This window comes from Pan paniscus, chromosome 15 (assembly GCF_029289425.2).
Source record: "Pan paniscus chromosome 15, NHGRI_mPanPan1-v2.0_pri, whole genome shotgun sequence".
Classification (NCBI taxonomy): Eukaryota; Metazoa; Chordata; class Mammalia; order Primates; family Hominidae; genus Pan; species Pan paniscus.
This window is the reverse complement of record NC_073264.2, coordinates 64,420,080-64,437,545: the sequence shown is the minus strand read 5'-3', so window position 1 is coordinate 64,437,545 and position 17,466 is coordinate 64,420,080. Positions and strand designations below refer to the sequence as shown.

The window sequence follows — 17,466 nt, the reverse complement described above, 5'->3', positions numbered from 1 at the left end:
TGATGGAAGCAAATAGCTGGCTGTCAATCAAATCTAATTTCCATACTCTCCACATTTCTTTGATGAGATATTTCAAGCTGCAAAGAGGGAAAATGTTTTTTTCTCCCTGAAGTAATTGAAGTTAATGTCATAACACCCAGCCAAACAGAGCAAAATGCCAAGAAGCAGATGTGTACACTGACCATTCACAAGGAGGAATTGGTTCAAATTGGTGGTGGGGTGAAAGTGATCAGGTTTAATGTCCTGTGATGGGAAAGAAGATAATAGGGAAGTGGTGCTGACCCAGCTGCCTGAACCTAATGCTTCCAGGACCACTTGTTGCTTGGGTAAGCTCACACCCCCTTGTGTGTGTCCCACACTGCACCAACACAAAGCTCTTGGTGTTTCATGATGGCATCTGCACTGGCCCACTGAGTTCTCATTTAGATATGGGAAGGGAAGTCTTTTTGGATTGACTATTTGCTGTTCTGGAAATATTTGCCAAACTTTAACGGAGACTGACAAAGATATGAGTCAGGAGAAAATGAGAATAAGTGGTATTTAGTGTTCTCCACAATCATTTAGTCAGTTGTTTCCTTAAGTGTTTATTGGCTACTGTGTGCAGGCATGGAGGATGTAAGAGTGGGCAGGAGAGTCATGGCGGGCATAGGTACTTGGAGCTAATGGTCTGATAGGGGCTAGAGACAAATGAACTATCACTGATGATGCAGTGTGAAAGGAACTGCTGTAGGGGAGGTACTTGATGAGAGCACATGGCCTGGGTGCCAACCTCAGACTTGGAGGATCAGGATCAGGGCGGGCTTCCAGAAGGAAGCAGCAGCTAAGCCAAGTGCTAGACGATGAGCAGAGGCAAAGCAGAGGCAGGAGTTGGGGAGATGAAAGGGTAAGTGTGAAGGCAGAGGAGAGGCATCAGTAAGAGGTGTCTTCAAGGGCTCTGAATTAGGAAGCCTGGGTCAGTCACAAGGCATTTGGGAGATAGAACCACAGGACTGTGTGTGTGTGGTGGAGGTAGGATATCGGACAGGGAGGTATCTAGAATGAATCTCAGGTGGTATTGTTTACAGAGATGAAAAACAAGATGAATAGGATGGGAAAGAGCCTGGGGAGAAAGATAATGAACTTTGTTTGGGACATAATGAGGTTGCACTGTTTCTGTGACATCCAAATAAGATCAAGTAGATAGTGAGGAAATCAATAAATAGTGTTAGATGTTTATGTGCTTAATATCCATGCTGTTTCAGCTTTCTGTCCTGGGTCTAGTTTGTTTTCTATCCATGGCTTGTTAACCCAGAATCTTGAGTTTAAGGCTTATACATTACCCAGCTCTTAAGTCTCAAACTGTATCTCTAATCTTTGGCCAGTATTTTGCAAAGGTGGGTCACTGATTCCAAGGGACACTCAGGACCCAGGAGTCACAGGCAGAAATGGGTCTTACATTAGTTGTTAAAATGCTGCTGTTCAGTACACTCACAGTTGTGATGGCTTCGAGATCTTATGTTGTATTTTCCATCCCTCCAGCCTGGGTTGCATTTTTTTTCAATCCTATTCTTCATTATAAAAGTCCTCCATCTTCTTGATTATATTAGTTTTTCTTTTCTGGACCTGATTACCATTCTGGCTTCATTGTTCATGAAATGTCAGGGCCATGTCTGCGTAGGAGAAATTTCTGTCTATAAATCACTCCGATGCAGGCTCTTCAGTGTTGTTAAGGTAAGAAGCAGTGACTGAGTGAGGCAAACAGGCATATTTCTAAAGATTGAGACGTTCAAATCCAGTAATTTGGTTCAGCAGATCAGAAATCATGGTTCTGGGTAAATGAGCATTTTGATAAGTTCAGAAAAAACATTCTCTTTTATGGACTCACGGCTTTAAGCTTTGAAATTTCACACGCATCAGCTGCATGGGTTCAGCTGGTGAGGACTCAGATATTTCTATAAGGTTGATCTAATGATCCCCTCAGTTTAGGCCAAAGTTTCTCACTGGAGCAGTATAACAAAGTGGCTAAAGCAGCCTGATACAGTGCAAATCAGTCAGCCAGAGCCAAATTTGAATCCCAGCTCCATCACTGCTTAGCTGGAAAGCCATGTTTAATTTGTTTAACTTGTCAGAAAGGGTAGGTAATAAAACAGTTCATAGGTTTGCGGTGGTTATTGTTGTAAGAATTAATAGATATGCTACTTGAACAGGGTCTAGAAGGAGCTCAAATAATTACTTCTTGCCACTGGGAAGCATCGGCACTGTCCAATATGGTAGCCACCACATGTAGCTCTTGAAATGTGGCCTTTTGGATGAGATGTGTGGCCAATTATATGTGCTATCATTGCCAACCAGCTTCTTTCACCAAGGCTGGAGGAGTGCAGTGGCATGATTACAGCTCACTGCATCCACGACCTCCTGGGCTCAAGGGATCCTTCCACCTCAGCCTCCCAAGTAGCGGGACTACAGGCATGAGCCACCAAGCCCAGCTCATTTTTGTATTTTTTTTTTTTTTTGTAGAGATAGGTTTTTGCCATGTCGCCCAGGCTGGTCTCAAACTCCTGAGCCCAAGCGATCCTCCCGCCTTGGCCTCCCAAAGTGCTAGGATTATAGGTGTAAGCCACTGCACCCAGCCAATGCCAACCAGGTTCCAAAGACTTAATATAAAAATGAAGGATGTCAAAAGAGTGTGAAATCACGAGGTCAGGAGATCGAGACTATCCTGGCTAACACAGTGAAACCCCGTCTCTACTAAAAATACAAAAGAATTAGCCGGGTGTGGTCGTGGGCACCTGTAGTCCCAGCTACTCGGGAGGCTGAGGCAGGAGAATGGAATGAACCCGGGAGGCAGAGCTTGCAGTGAGCCAAGTTTGCGCCACTGCACACCAGAGCCTGGGCGACAGAGCGAGACTCCGTCTCAAAAAAAAAAAAAAAAAAAAAGAGTGTGAAATATTTCATCAATAACTTTTTATGTTGATTACATGTTGAAACATGGACATTTTAGGTAATGTTGGGTTAAATAAAATCTATTTTATTTCTAGCAGTTATTACCTACTGATTATTTAAATTAATTTACCTGTTTTTTTTTTTTTTTACCTTTTTAAATGTGATTACTAGAAAATTTAACATTGCATATGTGACTTCTATCTTTATTGGATACCTCTCCTTTAGACATAGAACTTACCATGAAGGGCTTTCAGTATCTGAAGTTGTAGGCAAAGTACTCGCCTAGGTCACTGTAGTAACCTCCCCAGCTGGTTTGTTTGCTCTGTCTTTCTCCTTACTATACCGTGGGGACCTTTCAGAGTGCCCGATCTGCATCCGACCTGCTGCTACCATTCTTGGCCCTGGCTCTTCCTGAATATACTTTATGCTCAATCATGATGAAAGAAAAACTCATCACACCCTCATTCGTGTGTTCAGTTATTCATGCAACAGTTTTTGATAATTAACTGTGAGCCAGGCAGTGTTCTAGGCATTGGAGAAATAGTGGTGAACAAGACCGACAAAGCCCTTGCTCTGTATGTGGTGTCTTCGGCCTGGAATACATTTTCTTTCACTCTCTCTCTCTCTCCCACTACCCCCTCAATAACTAACTGGAATCACCTCTCAAGGAAGTCTCTCCTGACAACACTCCTCCCCACACCTTTTTTTTTTTTTTTTTTTTTTTTTGAGACAAGAGTCTTGCTCTGTCGCCCAGGCTGGAGTGTGGTGGTATGATCTTGGCTCACTGCAACCTCCACTTCCTAGGTTCAAGCGATTCTCCTGCCTCAGCCTGCCTAGTAGCTGGGATTACAGGTGCATGCCACCACGCCTGGCTAATTTTTATATTTTTAATAGAGACGGGGTTCGCCATGTTGACCAGGCTGGTCTTGAACTACTGACCTCAGGTGATCCGCCCGCCTCAGCCTCCCAAAGTGCTGGGATTACGGGCATGAACCACCATGCCCGGCCCCCACACCTTAGTCTAAGCTCCCAGAGCCTCCTATTGTCATTTTTATCATAGGACTTATCACATTTACTGTTATGTCAATTTTCAAAAGTCAAATTTTTTATTTTGAGAAAATTGTAGATTCATATGCAGTTATAAGAATATAGAGACACCCCTTGTACCCTTTTCCCAGTCTCCCTCAATGATAACATCTTGCAAAACTATTATACGAGATCACAATGAGGGTATTGGCGTTGATGTAATGACTGATCTGGTTCAGAGTTCCCATTTTGCTTGTATTTGTGTGTTTAGTTCTATGCAATTTTATCTTTCTTTTGTGTATCCACCACTGCAGTCAAGAGACAGAACATTTCCTACTGGGTGCAGTAGCTCATGCCTGTAATCCCAGCACTTTGGGAGGCCGAAGTGGGTGGATCACCTGAGGTCAGGAGTTCAAAACCAGCCTGGCCAATGTGGTGAAACCCCATATCTACTGAAAATACAAAAAAATAGCCAGGCGTGGTGGTGTGCACCCGTAATCCTAGCTAGTTGGGAGGCTGAGGCAGGAGAATCGCTTGAACCCGGGAGGCGGAGTTTGCAGTGAGCCAAGATCCCGCCACTGCACTCCAGCCTGGGTGACAGAGTGAAACTCTGTCTCAAAAAACAAACAAACAAACAAAAAAAGAGACAGAACATTTCCATCAGTGCAAAAATTCTTCAATACCATAACACTTCCTCCCCACCCCTGAACCTTACCTGACCCTTAACCCCTGGCAACCACTGGTCTAGTTTCCATTTCTATAACTTTGTTATTTCAAGAATGTTATATAGATGGAATCATACAGTACATAGCCTTTCAGGATTAGCTTTTTTCCACTCAGCATAATTCTCTGGAGATCCATCTAAATTGTGTGTTTATTCCCTTTTATTGGTGAGTGATATTCCGTGTTGCAGATGTACTACAGTTTGTTTAACCATGCACCTGTTGAAGGGCCCTTGAGTTGTTTCCAGTTTGGGGCTATTATGAATAAAGCTGCTTTGAACATGTGTAGGTTTTTATGTGAATATAAATTTCCATTTCTCTGGGGTAAATGACCAAGGATGCAGTTTTTAGGTCCATATATGTTGATTTATTTATCATCCTCTTTAGACTATTGACACTTTGAGGACAGCTTGTTAGCTTCGTTCATATGTGCATCAAATTTTCTTTGTATGTATCTGACATATGGTAACACTCGATGATGTGCTCAATAAAATACAGAATCCCAGAAAGAAGGAGGGACGGAGGGAGTAGGAAAAGGAAAGGAAGGAGGAAAGAAATCTTTGAGAACTGTCAGTTGTTAGCTCACCCCCGCTCCCCCTGCCCACCACCTCCCAACATCATTATATTTTAATTTTTTAAAATAAACCCAGCGACCCCAGTGTGAGACAGTAGTTGCTTAATACCTGTTAGTTAAATGATATAACACTCTGGCGAGTAGAACAGCTCTCTTCTCCCCTTCTCCATCCTCCCATCACTGGAGCGTAGAGATGGACACACACAGACACACGTGTGCATAGTCAGTGGCCAGGAGCCTAGGAATCTTTTCTGGAACAAAGTTAAGCGCTAACAAATGAAGTGCTGTTGCTTCGAAGCTTAGCTAACAAAAACCTTGGCCTTGTCTGTGTGACTGCCCCGGGAATTACAAATGAAGAGTTTGGGGACCCAGCGGCTTTGTGGACTCATTCCAATGAGAATACAGGATGCACCTGAAATAAAGAATGCCTCTTTGTGACTCATTAAACTCTGCTCTGTTCCTCCCTATTAGGCATGTGTCTGCCATGCCCTGCAAAGCTATGATATTCAAAAGTGGAAGAGTCAGGCGGAAATAAAAACATTTCACTTCAGCGCCTAAACCATGTGCCCCTTAATTTGAAATAAATCTGTGACGACTGACAGATAATTCTTTCAGACAGTTACGGAGAAAGGCTTGACTTGTCCTAGTAAATCAGACACAGGAGTCATTATTTTTAGTCTTCTTAAAAAAATGTTCCCATAGCAACTGCACCATCATATCGGGCAAATGTTATCTCTTTAAGTCAATAACATGAGGAGCTGACCCACAAATACCCAGTGCTTTGAAAGGAAGAAATGACTTTTCAATAAAATTAATTTCTTCCAAGTCTTCACTATTCATCTTCATTCATATGCCCGGAATTCCTCCCCTCTCCTCTGCGGAAAATAAGCAGTATTAAAAGCAACATACTACTTTATAAAATTCAAGGCTGACCTTTCTTATGTCATTAATTCTATTAGTTCCTTGAAACTCATAGCTTCATTTGTGGCTTTTTTTCCACCCATGGGAAGCATAATGCTAATTAATTTGACCCTTGGGTAGAGCATTGTGTATTTTGAGAACACAGTGTGGAAAAACATACTAGAGCATGCGCATCTTTTCTAAACTCTTAAGAGTTGGATTTAAGTGATGCAGCAAGCAGCTTAGTTCCTGTGGGCTCTCATTTAATACCTGTGCAAGAATAGTGGGTGCTCAGTGAGCATTGGTTGGCTTAGTTGGTTTGACTCCATATTTGGTCAGAACTGAAATTGAGTGTTTATGAAGATTTATTAATATATTGAAATTTGCAACTGTGATAAAGTTTTACCCTCAAAATATGAGATTTGGACTTTAAAAATTAAGCCTAACACTTTAGATTTTTTCTTCTACTGAAAACGTGTTGTTAATTTTAGTGTCAGATTAAAGCACCCCATGTTGGCTGGGAAAGCAAGGTTGGTGCTTACCCATGTCCTGGTTTCAGAATGCTGGTGAGGTCTCATAGTCCCCAAAGACTTTGCTTCTTCTCTTCTCAGACTCACATTTTTTTTTTCACCTCTAATATCTTCGAAATCAGGATATGCCTAACAATTGCTGGTGTGATGTAATTTTTTATTGGCAGCTTTTTATTTCTTAGTGGTACACATGATAGTGATGCATTTCCAGGGAAGGAAAGAGAAACAATAATTATTGCCTGCTCATCATGTATGAAGCCCTGTGAGAAGTAATTTATAGACATTATTTTGTAGAATCCTCACATGACCCCTATGATGGAGGCATTTTCAATTTTGTAGGAAGCTGAGACTCAGGTGGGCTACTAGACTTGTGCAAGATCATAAGTTGGCGATTGTCAGAATCAAGATTTCAGCACAATGTAGCTGACTTTATGGTTGTGTAACCTTCCGCACTCTCTCTCTGACTTGTCCTCAGCTTCTTGTGCTCATAAAATAGTTTATAAATATTTAAATTCTGGAGCTGGGAAGGGCCTTAGGAGTCACAGGGTCCAACCCCACTGTGTTACAGATGAAGAAACTGAGGCTCAGAGAAGTGACTTGCTCAAGGTAGTCCCAAAGGAGATTGTGCCACTGAGAATCAACATGGCTGCGGGAGGGAAGGGAGTGTTTCCAGGCTCTGTCAGTGTCTCCATCTCCTGCACACAGTGTGCACCCCAGGATTTCACCACGTGGGACTGCCTTCCCTGGACCAGGCCTCAGTTTCTCAGTCACCCCTTTGAGGCACTAACACTTGGCTCCTTCCTCTGGAGTCACGATCCCCCTGGAATTCAAGATGATTGCTCACATACACAACTTCTCCTTTCTTTCTGCCCCTAGTGAATGTATATCTTGTGCCTCACCCTCCAAGGTGACAATAAATCCATGTGAAGATGATCATGGAACAAAAGGAGAGAAGATTCTCCAGAGTCTATCCTTGGAGTCAGTACTCATATGTTTCTTTGCTACCTCAAGAGAGGGACTTTAATGGTGGGAACTTCAATGTAGATTGAAGGGAAGGTGGCAGGCACATGCACACCATGGTGCAGAGATATTCCGTAGGTAGCAGGGCATTAATTAGCCTTTGAAGTCACGCTACAAACTCTCACTCTGTCCACAGAGAGGTGCGACACGGCCTAGATTGCAAAAGGTGGCATCCGTACACCATTCTCCTTTCCTACACCCAGGATGAAGCTGATGGGCCACTGCCCTTTGCCCTTAGAATGATTTCAGCTGCCTTCTTTAACACAACATTCCAGGTAGCCTCTTCCCATTAACTGTAGTTGGTTACAGGGATGAAATAGACCCATTTGCCTTTCCCAATGTTGTTGAAGGCTTTGGAAGTAGGCAGGTTACAAAACGATTGAGTTTCTATTTCTTCCAATGTAAAAATGAGAAAATAATAATTGACATAAAGAATTGTTGTAAGGTCTAGAGATAACATATGTAAGAGCACAGCAGATTCCATGGTACCATAGTAGATGCTTAGTGACTATAAATTGTCGTTCTTATAAAGTTAATGCTGACAGGGTGGAATGCATGATGCCACATCTCTGCATTATAAAGAAGTTGGGGATTGTGAAAGAAAGATGCTCTTGGCCTTTGTAATCTGTCTTGATTTTGTGACTCTGCAGACACAAGTGTGTATGTTTCAGGTCTTAAAGGGTTGGGCAGCCGTCTTCAGAAACAGCCCAGGATGGCAGCTCACTGCCGATTGGCTAGCTCTTGGCCAGCAAGTTAGGAAGATCAGGCCAGCTGAGCAGTCCGTCCCCAGAGTACTCCAGTTCTGGTTATGCTACTCACAGGCTGAAGGGCTGAAGAAAGTCCTTTTTCCAAGCCTAGTTCAATATTCTATAAAACATGTATAATAATTCTGCTCTAGAGAGAGGGGTGGTAAATTGATGGACTCACTGGGCATTGTTATCTGTTTTGAAAGTGGAATCTACAATGAGCAGTACATTTATTTAAAGAACACTTTTCTTTGCAGAAAGTGGAAATGGTTTAACTTCTTTACTTTGTTTCACTAGTTAGTTAGTGTGCATCTTCAATGTCTCTGCCTACGTCATTATGTACTATGATATCAAAACTCCTAAGGGCAAAGATGATGTCTGCTTCATTTACTTTTTAGAGCACCCAGAAAAATGCCATGAACAAGTATATTTTTAATCCACTCATATGCTGTTATTGTAGATTGAAATATAAACTATATCCCATACTTATAAAAATATTTTGTTCTTATTTGAATCATTTAAGACCAAAAATCTGTAAAACTTCTCTATCAGAGCAGCACTGAATGTCCTTACAGTCAGAACAAATGCATACCTATTGGTTTATTTTAATTTTAAAACATTGATATTGACTGACTCTTTATTACAAAAGTCTGCCCAATGTAGAACATGTGAAAAATGCTGAAAACCATATAAAGGAAATGAAAAGTTTTCTTTAATTCCCATGCTGGAAGATAATCACTTGGAACATCTTGGTGTTTTTTCCTAAATGATTCATTTTAAGGTGTTATTAATATCATCTAATTCTTAGCTAATTTTAAGACTTTCGACATGTTTCTTCTCACTGTGATTTCCATCTTTTCAGGTAGTGATCCTGTGTTCTTTCCAGCAAGAATTATTGTTTTGTTATTTTTCAGTGCATTGAAACATGTTGTCGGTTAAAGGAAAGGGTTTGCCATGAGCTGCTAGTCACTTACCCCTGTTTCAAAGGAAACTTGTGGTTACCATGAAGGAAAATTTAATCCATCTGCCACAATGCATTTGTTCTCCTGAGAACCAGGTGGAACTACCTCTGACTATTTCCCTAGGATTATGCCACCCACCAAGGTAACTTTCTGTTTCAGTAGGTGATGTTGAGAAACAAAACAACACCCTTTAAGTTAATCAGTTTTGGAAAATAGAGACTGGCTTTCTATTCCATGGCTTTGATGTGTTTAGTAGTTCCTGTAAGGATCTGCCTCTCTTTTGTTTTGATTGACAAGACCTTTCCTATATATTTGAGCAATCAAGCAGCCCAGTAACAGAAGGTAGAGACATTTACCCAGGGCAAACTTCTACCATTCATTGTGACTTCCTGAAATCTTAGTGCAAGTTTCAGCTCTAGAAGAAGAGTGGGCTCCTGCAAGATTAGGTAAGTGCTTCTCCGTATTTGTAACCTCATTCCAGAGGAGGGGAAGCCCAGAGAACTTGCTACAGTAAGGTCAGAAGTAGGAACTGTGAGAATAATGAATTCAGTAGGGGGTAAGGGTCCATGAATGCCATATCCTTTATACTTCAAAATCCACGTGAGTTCTGTCTAGTGGGCCAAGCATGAAGGGGGTTGATTCTGGCTCCGGAAAGAGCACGGGGAATGACCAAGACCCAGAGAGGGTGGACTTGACAGTGGATTGAGGTTATGTTTTAAATAACTCCTATGCTTTCCATCATTTGGATTTAAATTGAATCATAAGTAGGTGCTGTTGCAGTGGAAGCCTAGAGCAGAAGCAATTTACAGTGAGTAGGACACATTTATGAATGGCCACCAACTCAGGTGATAGGTTTCATGATATCTTCTGCATATCCATGTTTAGTGGTGAGTTGGTTTAGTAACGATGCATATAGGGAATACTATTATTAATATTTATCAACCCCATCCAAATCATTCCCCATCATGACACTGAAAATATAGTTTTGAGCAAAGTATGTAACATGGCACCCAAATACCCTGGACCTGAATAAAAATAATTTATATGTATTCATGTATTCTGTTGGATTATGGATTAGTTTTGGTATTACTCATATTTTATGTTTATTTTGGAAAGACCACTGGGACAAACTTCTTTAACACACAAGTCAACTGCAGCAGTTAAGTTACAATAAGGAAAAGCCTGAGAATGCACTTGGAGGATGGGCATCTAGAGAGGGCCATGGAATCCACACTGGCACCAGTTACAGGAATCTCTGGATGCCTGTGTTGGAGTTTGTGGGCATTTACAATTTCTGGGCTCATTTTCCCTGAAATGCTAGGAGCAAGGTCCCTTTGATAGTGACAAATGCATGGTTGGCTGTGCCATTGAAGGCAGGCAGATCTGTTAAACTCTGTCCTTTCCCTCTCCGGAAGAGCAGCATGAAGCTGGCATTCCTCTTCCTTGGCCCCATGGCCCTCCTCCTTCTGGCTGGCTATGGCTGTGTCCTCGGTGCCTCCAGTGGGAACCTGCGCACCTTTGTGGGCTGTGCCGTGAGGGAGTTTACTTTCCTGGCCAAGAAGCCAGGCTGCAGGGGCCTTCGGATCACCACGGATGCCTGCTGGGGTCGCTGTGAGACCTGGGAGGTGAGTTGCTAAGTTGTGCAGATGACAGTGTCTTCTAGGCCAGCAGCTTGGGTCTGATTCTTAAGAGTTCACTTTTTGAATGATATGAGGTAGAGCTGGGACATCTGCCCTTTCCTGTGGACTTAAAAAACCAAAACAAAACTATGATTGGCATCTTCCAAAAGTGATTTGAAAAACATGATGTTGCCCCTCTAACAAAGCATTGATAAGGTTAAGAATTTGGTTTACATTGTGTCTATGTATCTGGGAATCATCTCTGGGAGGTCAAGATGTACTGTTCTACCCGTTTTACAGATGACATGGAGGGATTCAAGGGAGAGTGGCTGCAAAGTCACGTAGAGCGTCAGTGTAAAGCTGGGAATCAATTTGTGGTTCAAGCTTGTGACCCAAACTCCTCCGTATGTTTCCTCATTTTGGATAAATTAGCCAGTTTCCAAGAAAGAGGCCCTGAGCTGAAGGGTGAGAGTTGGTCCCAGTGAAGGGTGAGACTCCTTCACTGCCTCTTCTGCAGCCCTTTTCCTCCTCAAGTCTCTGGGAGCCCTCTGGGGTTATCACTGACGGATCCATTAAGTTCCTTCATATTCAATTATACCTGGCCTTTTTAGAGACATTTAATTTAAAGTGGAGATAACACTCTCAAACAAAGTTAAAATCCTGTTGGGCTAAGAGGAGCTGTCTGAGTGATGAAGAGGAAGAGAGCTATTCAGCACCCCAGCAGATCACATTACGTAGTGACTGTGGGCTCTTCCCCCTGAGGCCTGCCCACTTGGTAACCAATGAAGTGCTGTCTCTGATCTTGTCACTCCCTGGCCCAAAAACCTTGAATGTCCACATACTACTACAGATTCAATAACTAACTTTCAAGGTGCTCAGCAATATGGCGTCTGCCTGCTTTCCTGGAGACAACACATTTTCTTACTCTGGCCTTGGTAAGTGACTTTCAAAGGTTTTATCAAATAGCCCTTATGGATCTCATTTTGTTCCTTCCCTCATATCCCTTCTCCTTCCCATGTGTCATTATCATATTTATTCCTGATGCCTATCTGCAGTGCCAGCTCCCTTTCTGGGCCTTTTTTGACTTGCAGGTAAGCCCTTGACTGTGCTCTACTTTTTGTCTTACTTCCTCCCCCACCACATGCGTGATTTAAATTTTTTGAGGACAGAGGTCCATTCTTATAACCTTCACAGCTTTTGTCAAGATGTCGTGTATGAACAAGGCATTCAATACACATTTGTTGGTTGACTGGGATGGACCTCCCCCTGGAGCTGTAGATCCTCCAGCCTAATGGAAGGCCGTTTAGAATCACACTTGCACTGTGAGTGGACACTGCCATTGGGAAAAATAGCCTTCTCTTTGGGGACCCAGAGGGTAACCTGCTCTTGCTTAGGTACAATTACGGCCCTGTGAATGGAATTGGGTCATAGTGATGAAATCTCCAAATTGGATGAAACTACTCTATCAAAGTAGTTTTCTTTTTGCCTCATTCAGCGGCTTGAGCCCTACTAGCCCAATGAAAATCGGGTTTTGCTAAGTAGACTTTGCCTGTCAATTGGCAGCAAATTCACCTGGGGCACTTGGCACCTCCTCCTGTTCAGGGACTGGCCTGGCAGGGCCTCTCCCTGTTCACATCTAGTGTCTGGGCTATTTGAAGCCCTCTCTGTGCCAAATCCTCAAACTCCTGCTTCCCTTCAATTCAGCCCATCTTCTCTTCTTTTTAAAAACTGATGAATGTCTTTAATGGGATCATGGTCACCCATAGGAGGTCAGGAACTGTGCTCTCACTGGAAAGATGGAAGCACCAAAACCGTTAAAGAACAAGATTCTCCCTGATGTTAGCCAGCTTTCATTCATGTCTTGACCGTGTTATGAAAAGGGAGGTTACCTATAGAAAATAAATAAAAGAATGAGATTCATTTTCCCAGCAATCTGAAAGTTTCTGCACTATAAAGCACTTGATTTTTTGGTGGGGGGGGATCATAACTGAAAGCATGTCTGAAAATAAGGATGTTCATGATGACAGGCTGGCTGGATTTACATTTGAAGGTTGTTGAAAATAGCTATTCCTCATAATCTGGGTATAGAGTTGCCAGATTTAGCAAACAAACAAACAGACAAACAAAATAAAACAAAACAACCGATCCCCTCCCCACAGAAACCCAAACTGAAATAAAACCAGAAAACCAGGAAGCCCAGGTAAATTTGAATTTAAGATAAATAATAAATAAATATTTAGCATAAGTTTGTCTGTCTCATGTAGTATTTGGGATGACTTATACTAAAAAATTATGTATCTGAAAATGAAATTTTACGGGGCATCTGGTCTGCCTAGGTTCCCCGAGTACTAATGGTAAGAGGACTTAAAGCAAATACGGGAAGGTAGGAGAAAACAGTTGAGGACAAATTCAGCTCTTCTGGTCTTTGTCAAAGGCAAGGCTGGCCGGGCGCGGTGGCTAACACCTGTAATCTCAGCACTTTGGGAGGCCGAGGTGGGTGGATAATGAGGTCAGGAGTTCGAGACCAGCCTGGCCAGTTTTTAGTAGAGGTGAGTAAAACCCTGTCTCTACTAAAAATACAAAAATTAGCCGGGTGTGGTGGTATGCACCTGTAGTCCCAGCTACTTGGGAGGCTGAGGCAGAAGACTTGCTTGAACCCAGGAGGTGGAGGTTACAGTGAGCCAAGATCATGCCACTGTACTCCAGCCTGGCGACAGAGTGAGACTCCATCTCAAAAAAAAAAAAAAAAGAAAAAAAGAAAAAAGAAAAAAAAAAGGTAAGGCTGCTATTTTCATGACATTCATGCAAGAACTTCATCTTGAGTTACATATGTATATATATTCTTTTTTGCCTAGAACAAAGAAGAACAAAAAAGCAAAGGTACTGTCATTTGAAAGCTTGTTATTACTTTCATTACTTTCTTATAATAATTGCACTAATAAGAACAATGGATTGGCCGGGCGTGGTGGCTCACGCCTGTAATCCCAGCACTTTGGGAGGCCGAGGCAGGCAGATCACGAGGTCAGGAGATCGAGAACATCCTGGCTAACATGGTGAAACCCTGTCTCTACTAAAAATACAAAAAATGAGCCAGGCGTGGTGGTGGGTGCCTGTAGTCCCAGCTACTTGGGAGGCTGAGGCAGGAGAATGGCGTGAACCCGGGAGGCGGAGATTGCAATGAGCTGAGGTTGCGCCACTGAACTCCAGCCTGGGAGACAGCAAGACTCCGTCTCAAAAAAAAAAAAAAAAAAGGATTGCATTTATTGAACATTTACTTAGTTCTAGACATTGTGCATTGCGTATATCATCTTACCTTATCTCTCAAACAATGGTGGGAGGTAGCTATTTTGTTTTACAGAGGAGGAAACTGAGTCTTCAGGAAGTTAAGTGGATTTTCCAAGGTCTCCAGCAAGTGGCAGAACAGGGACTCAAGCTCCATAGTTCTGACTGCAGGGCTTGAGATTTTAACTCCAGCTAGGTGCTGATATTTTTTCTGATCTGCGTGTTCTGTTTATCAAAATTGTCTTTGAACTTAAGATTTATAAAAGGTGAAGGAAGGAAATGAATCTTTTTGATGATCAGAACAGTGCACAGAGTATTCAGGAACCTGTCTTGTAATGTTTTCTTTCATTGATTCAATGACAAATAGTTAGTGAAGCTCTCCCGGGGTCTGTTTTAGGTACTTGAGGCACAGTGGGCAAAAATCTCTGTCTTAAAAGAGCTTACTTTCTAGAGTGGGAGGAATATCACACACATGAATGAAAGGTAGACTACATCGTGTGATATTGATCAGTGCTGTGGTGGAAAATAAAGCAAGATGGGGGATGGGAAGTTTCTGGGCATGGAGATGGAATGTTGCAATTTTAAATAGGATGGTCAGGAAATGCTTCCCTGAGAGGGTGACATTCTAACAAAAACCCAAGGTTGGTGAAGGAGTGAGTCATACGGGAGAAGAATGTTCCAGGCAGAAGGAACAGTAAGTGCAAAGGCCCTGAGCTGGGGCTGTTCCTGGTGGGTCAGAGGAACAATAAGGAGACCGCTGTGAGCCTAGTGAGGAAGTCAGTGAGGTGGGAATGGTTGCAGGCATTTCAGAAGGTAGAGGTGCAGAGAAGGTGATGTAGGTCTTGAAGGTGATCATAAGGTCTTTGATTTTTGTTCTGAGTGAGATGGGAAATCACTGGGGCTTTGGGCAGAGGAGTAACATGATCTGACTTAGGTTTAAACAGGATCACTCAGGGCCGCTGTGTTGCAAATAGATTGTAGGGAGTAAAAATGGAAGAGGGGAGACCAGTTAGAAGGTATTTGCAATGACTAAGATGATTCATTTGCTGACTATGCATGGAGCACTTGCTGTGTGCTATGGTCTCTCCTGGGAGCTTAGAATATGGTCTTGAGTGAAATCAGCTTCTTGCTTTCAGGAGTTTGTTTTCTACTAGGAGACGACAGAGCAACAAGTAAATCAACAAATAACAAGTTAATTTCTGATAGTGATAAATGATACTAAAAAACTGAAACAAGATCATATGTTCTAATGAATTCTCTGTTTTCTATCTATGGGGACAGAAACCCATTCTGGAACCCCCCTATATTGAAGCCCATCATCGAGTCTGTACCTACAACGAGACCAAACAGGTGACTGTCAAGCTGCCCAACTGTGCCCCAGGAGTCGACCCCTTCTACACCTATCCCGTGGCCATCCGCTGTGACTGCGGAGCCTGCTCCACTGCCACCACGGAGTGTGAGACCATCTGAGGCCGGCATGGTCTGCAGAGAGCAGCTAGCGGCCTCAGCCTCACAGACCCACCTGTGTGAGCAGCACATGCAGTTATACTTCCTGGATGCAAGACTGTTTAATTTCGACCACACCCATGGAGGAGGTTACCTGTCGCTCCTTAGGTCCAGCTCAGGCAAAAGGCCCAAATGCAGCCTACTTATGCTAAAAGTTCAAAACAATATTCGTGCCTTCACCAAAATAATTTCTCCAGCTCACATACCTGCAAATTAATTTTTCTTTGCCTTGAGTCTTGGAACATAATTTGTGTATCACAATCCTCCCCCAATTTGGACTTACAATATGCTAATGATTTAAACACATTGGATGTAATTAGGATATGGGGCTGGAAAGTCTTTAAATTCTCATGTTCTATTTAACCACTGATCTCCAACCGGATTTATGATTAAAGGGCTAGAAATGAACAAAACCCATGTACTAGTCTTCCTTACCCCAGAGGAATTCCAGCTGCAAGCTTCTTTAGGGAAAATTCTCCCTTCCCCTTTTAACTGAGCAATTACCTACACAAGAAATAAGACTGCTCAGATATACAAAGAGAGTAGCTTCAATGAAAGGATGTTTGGATTTGGATAATTCTTTTCCCTAGCAAAATTCGCTAGCTCCCTTAAGAGTCTTAATAAAGAGGCTACGTTGGGATTAAAAGAAAAAAAAAAACAGAAATAAAATATGTAACTAATAGCTATCTCATTTAGCCTTAAAAACTTATTAAACTAAACTCATGTTTTAGAGTATGGTGTTCTCCCAAAGCTATGGCGAAATGGCCAATCACAAGTATTCTTCCCCATGTATCATATTTTCAATTTAAGTTGTAACTTACTAAACTCAGAAATTTTATATGCGTTTAGGGGTAAAACTGCATGGCTGGCTCAGAGGAAAAAGTCTGTGATTTTCTAGCTCCTGCCTCTCTAAAATCTTACAGTAGCTAATTCTGTGGCTGGAAAAAACCTCCAAAACTCTAATGTTATGCAAATGTCTTTAATTCTGGCATTTTTGGGGTTGAATTTAACCTTGTTCCTTTTTCATAATGTGCCAAGAAAACCTATATTAATGCCAATAAAGCATGTCCTCTGTCTTTCGGATTCATGACAACATTCAAGAAAGTCTTTTTAATTCTTAGTATACTTGGAATGACAGTGAGAAGCACACCTCAAATAAACTACAAGGTTATTTTTACTTAAGCATTTGTGTGGCATGTCATGTTTAGTAAGGGACACAGACAGATGACTCTGGGTAGCATGAGTCCCAACGGTGGCACAAACTGCACAGACATACCCCTGGGAGCCAGGAGTCCTTCTTGAATAAGAACTCAAGGAGTCCCCCTAAAACACAGTCAAGCAAATATGGAGATTGACAGTCAAGTACTGGGTTGCGGGGTGAACATCTGGGAACAAAGGGCAGGAGCAAAATCCACCCAACCTTTAGCAGATGTGTTGGTAGGAATGGAAGTCACTCTAACATAAGAAGAAGGCAAGTACCTGGGGTCTCTGCTGGAACAGTGGGTGATGATTAGGGATGAATCCTGAGTGGTGCCACTCAAGTGTTTTCAACCCACCCCTAAAGACTTTCCTCAGAATTTTCTGAGGCACAAAGGGCTTGCCAGGATTTGAGAAAAGATGACCGTAGCATGAATAAAGGTCCTGGCAGGAAACCGGT

At 42.4% G+C, this 17,466-nt stretch overlaps 1 protein-coding gene across 1 annotated transcript; it reads left to right on the top strand.

Annotated features, from left to right (window-relative positions):
* The first annotated feature begins 9,736 nt into the window (after window positions 1-9,736).
* Window positions 9,737-16,991, top strand: GPHB5 (glycoprotein hormone subunit beta 5). The gene is made up of 3 exons (XM_003831623.5): window positions 9,737-9,848; window positions 10,823-11,027; window positions 15,585-16,991. The coding sequence occupies exons 2-3, from the start codon at window positions 10,824-10,826 to the stop codon at window positions 15,771-15,773; spliced, it is 393 nt and encodes a 130-aa protein (XP_003831671.1). The 5' UTR covers window positions 9,737-9,848; window position 10,823; the 3' UTR covers window positions 15,774-16,991.
* Window positions 16,992-17,466: the final 475 nt, after the last annotated feature.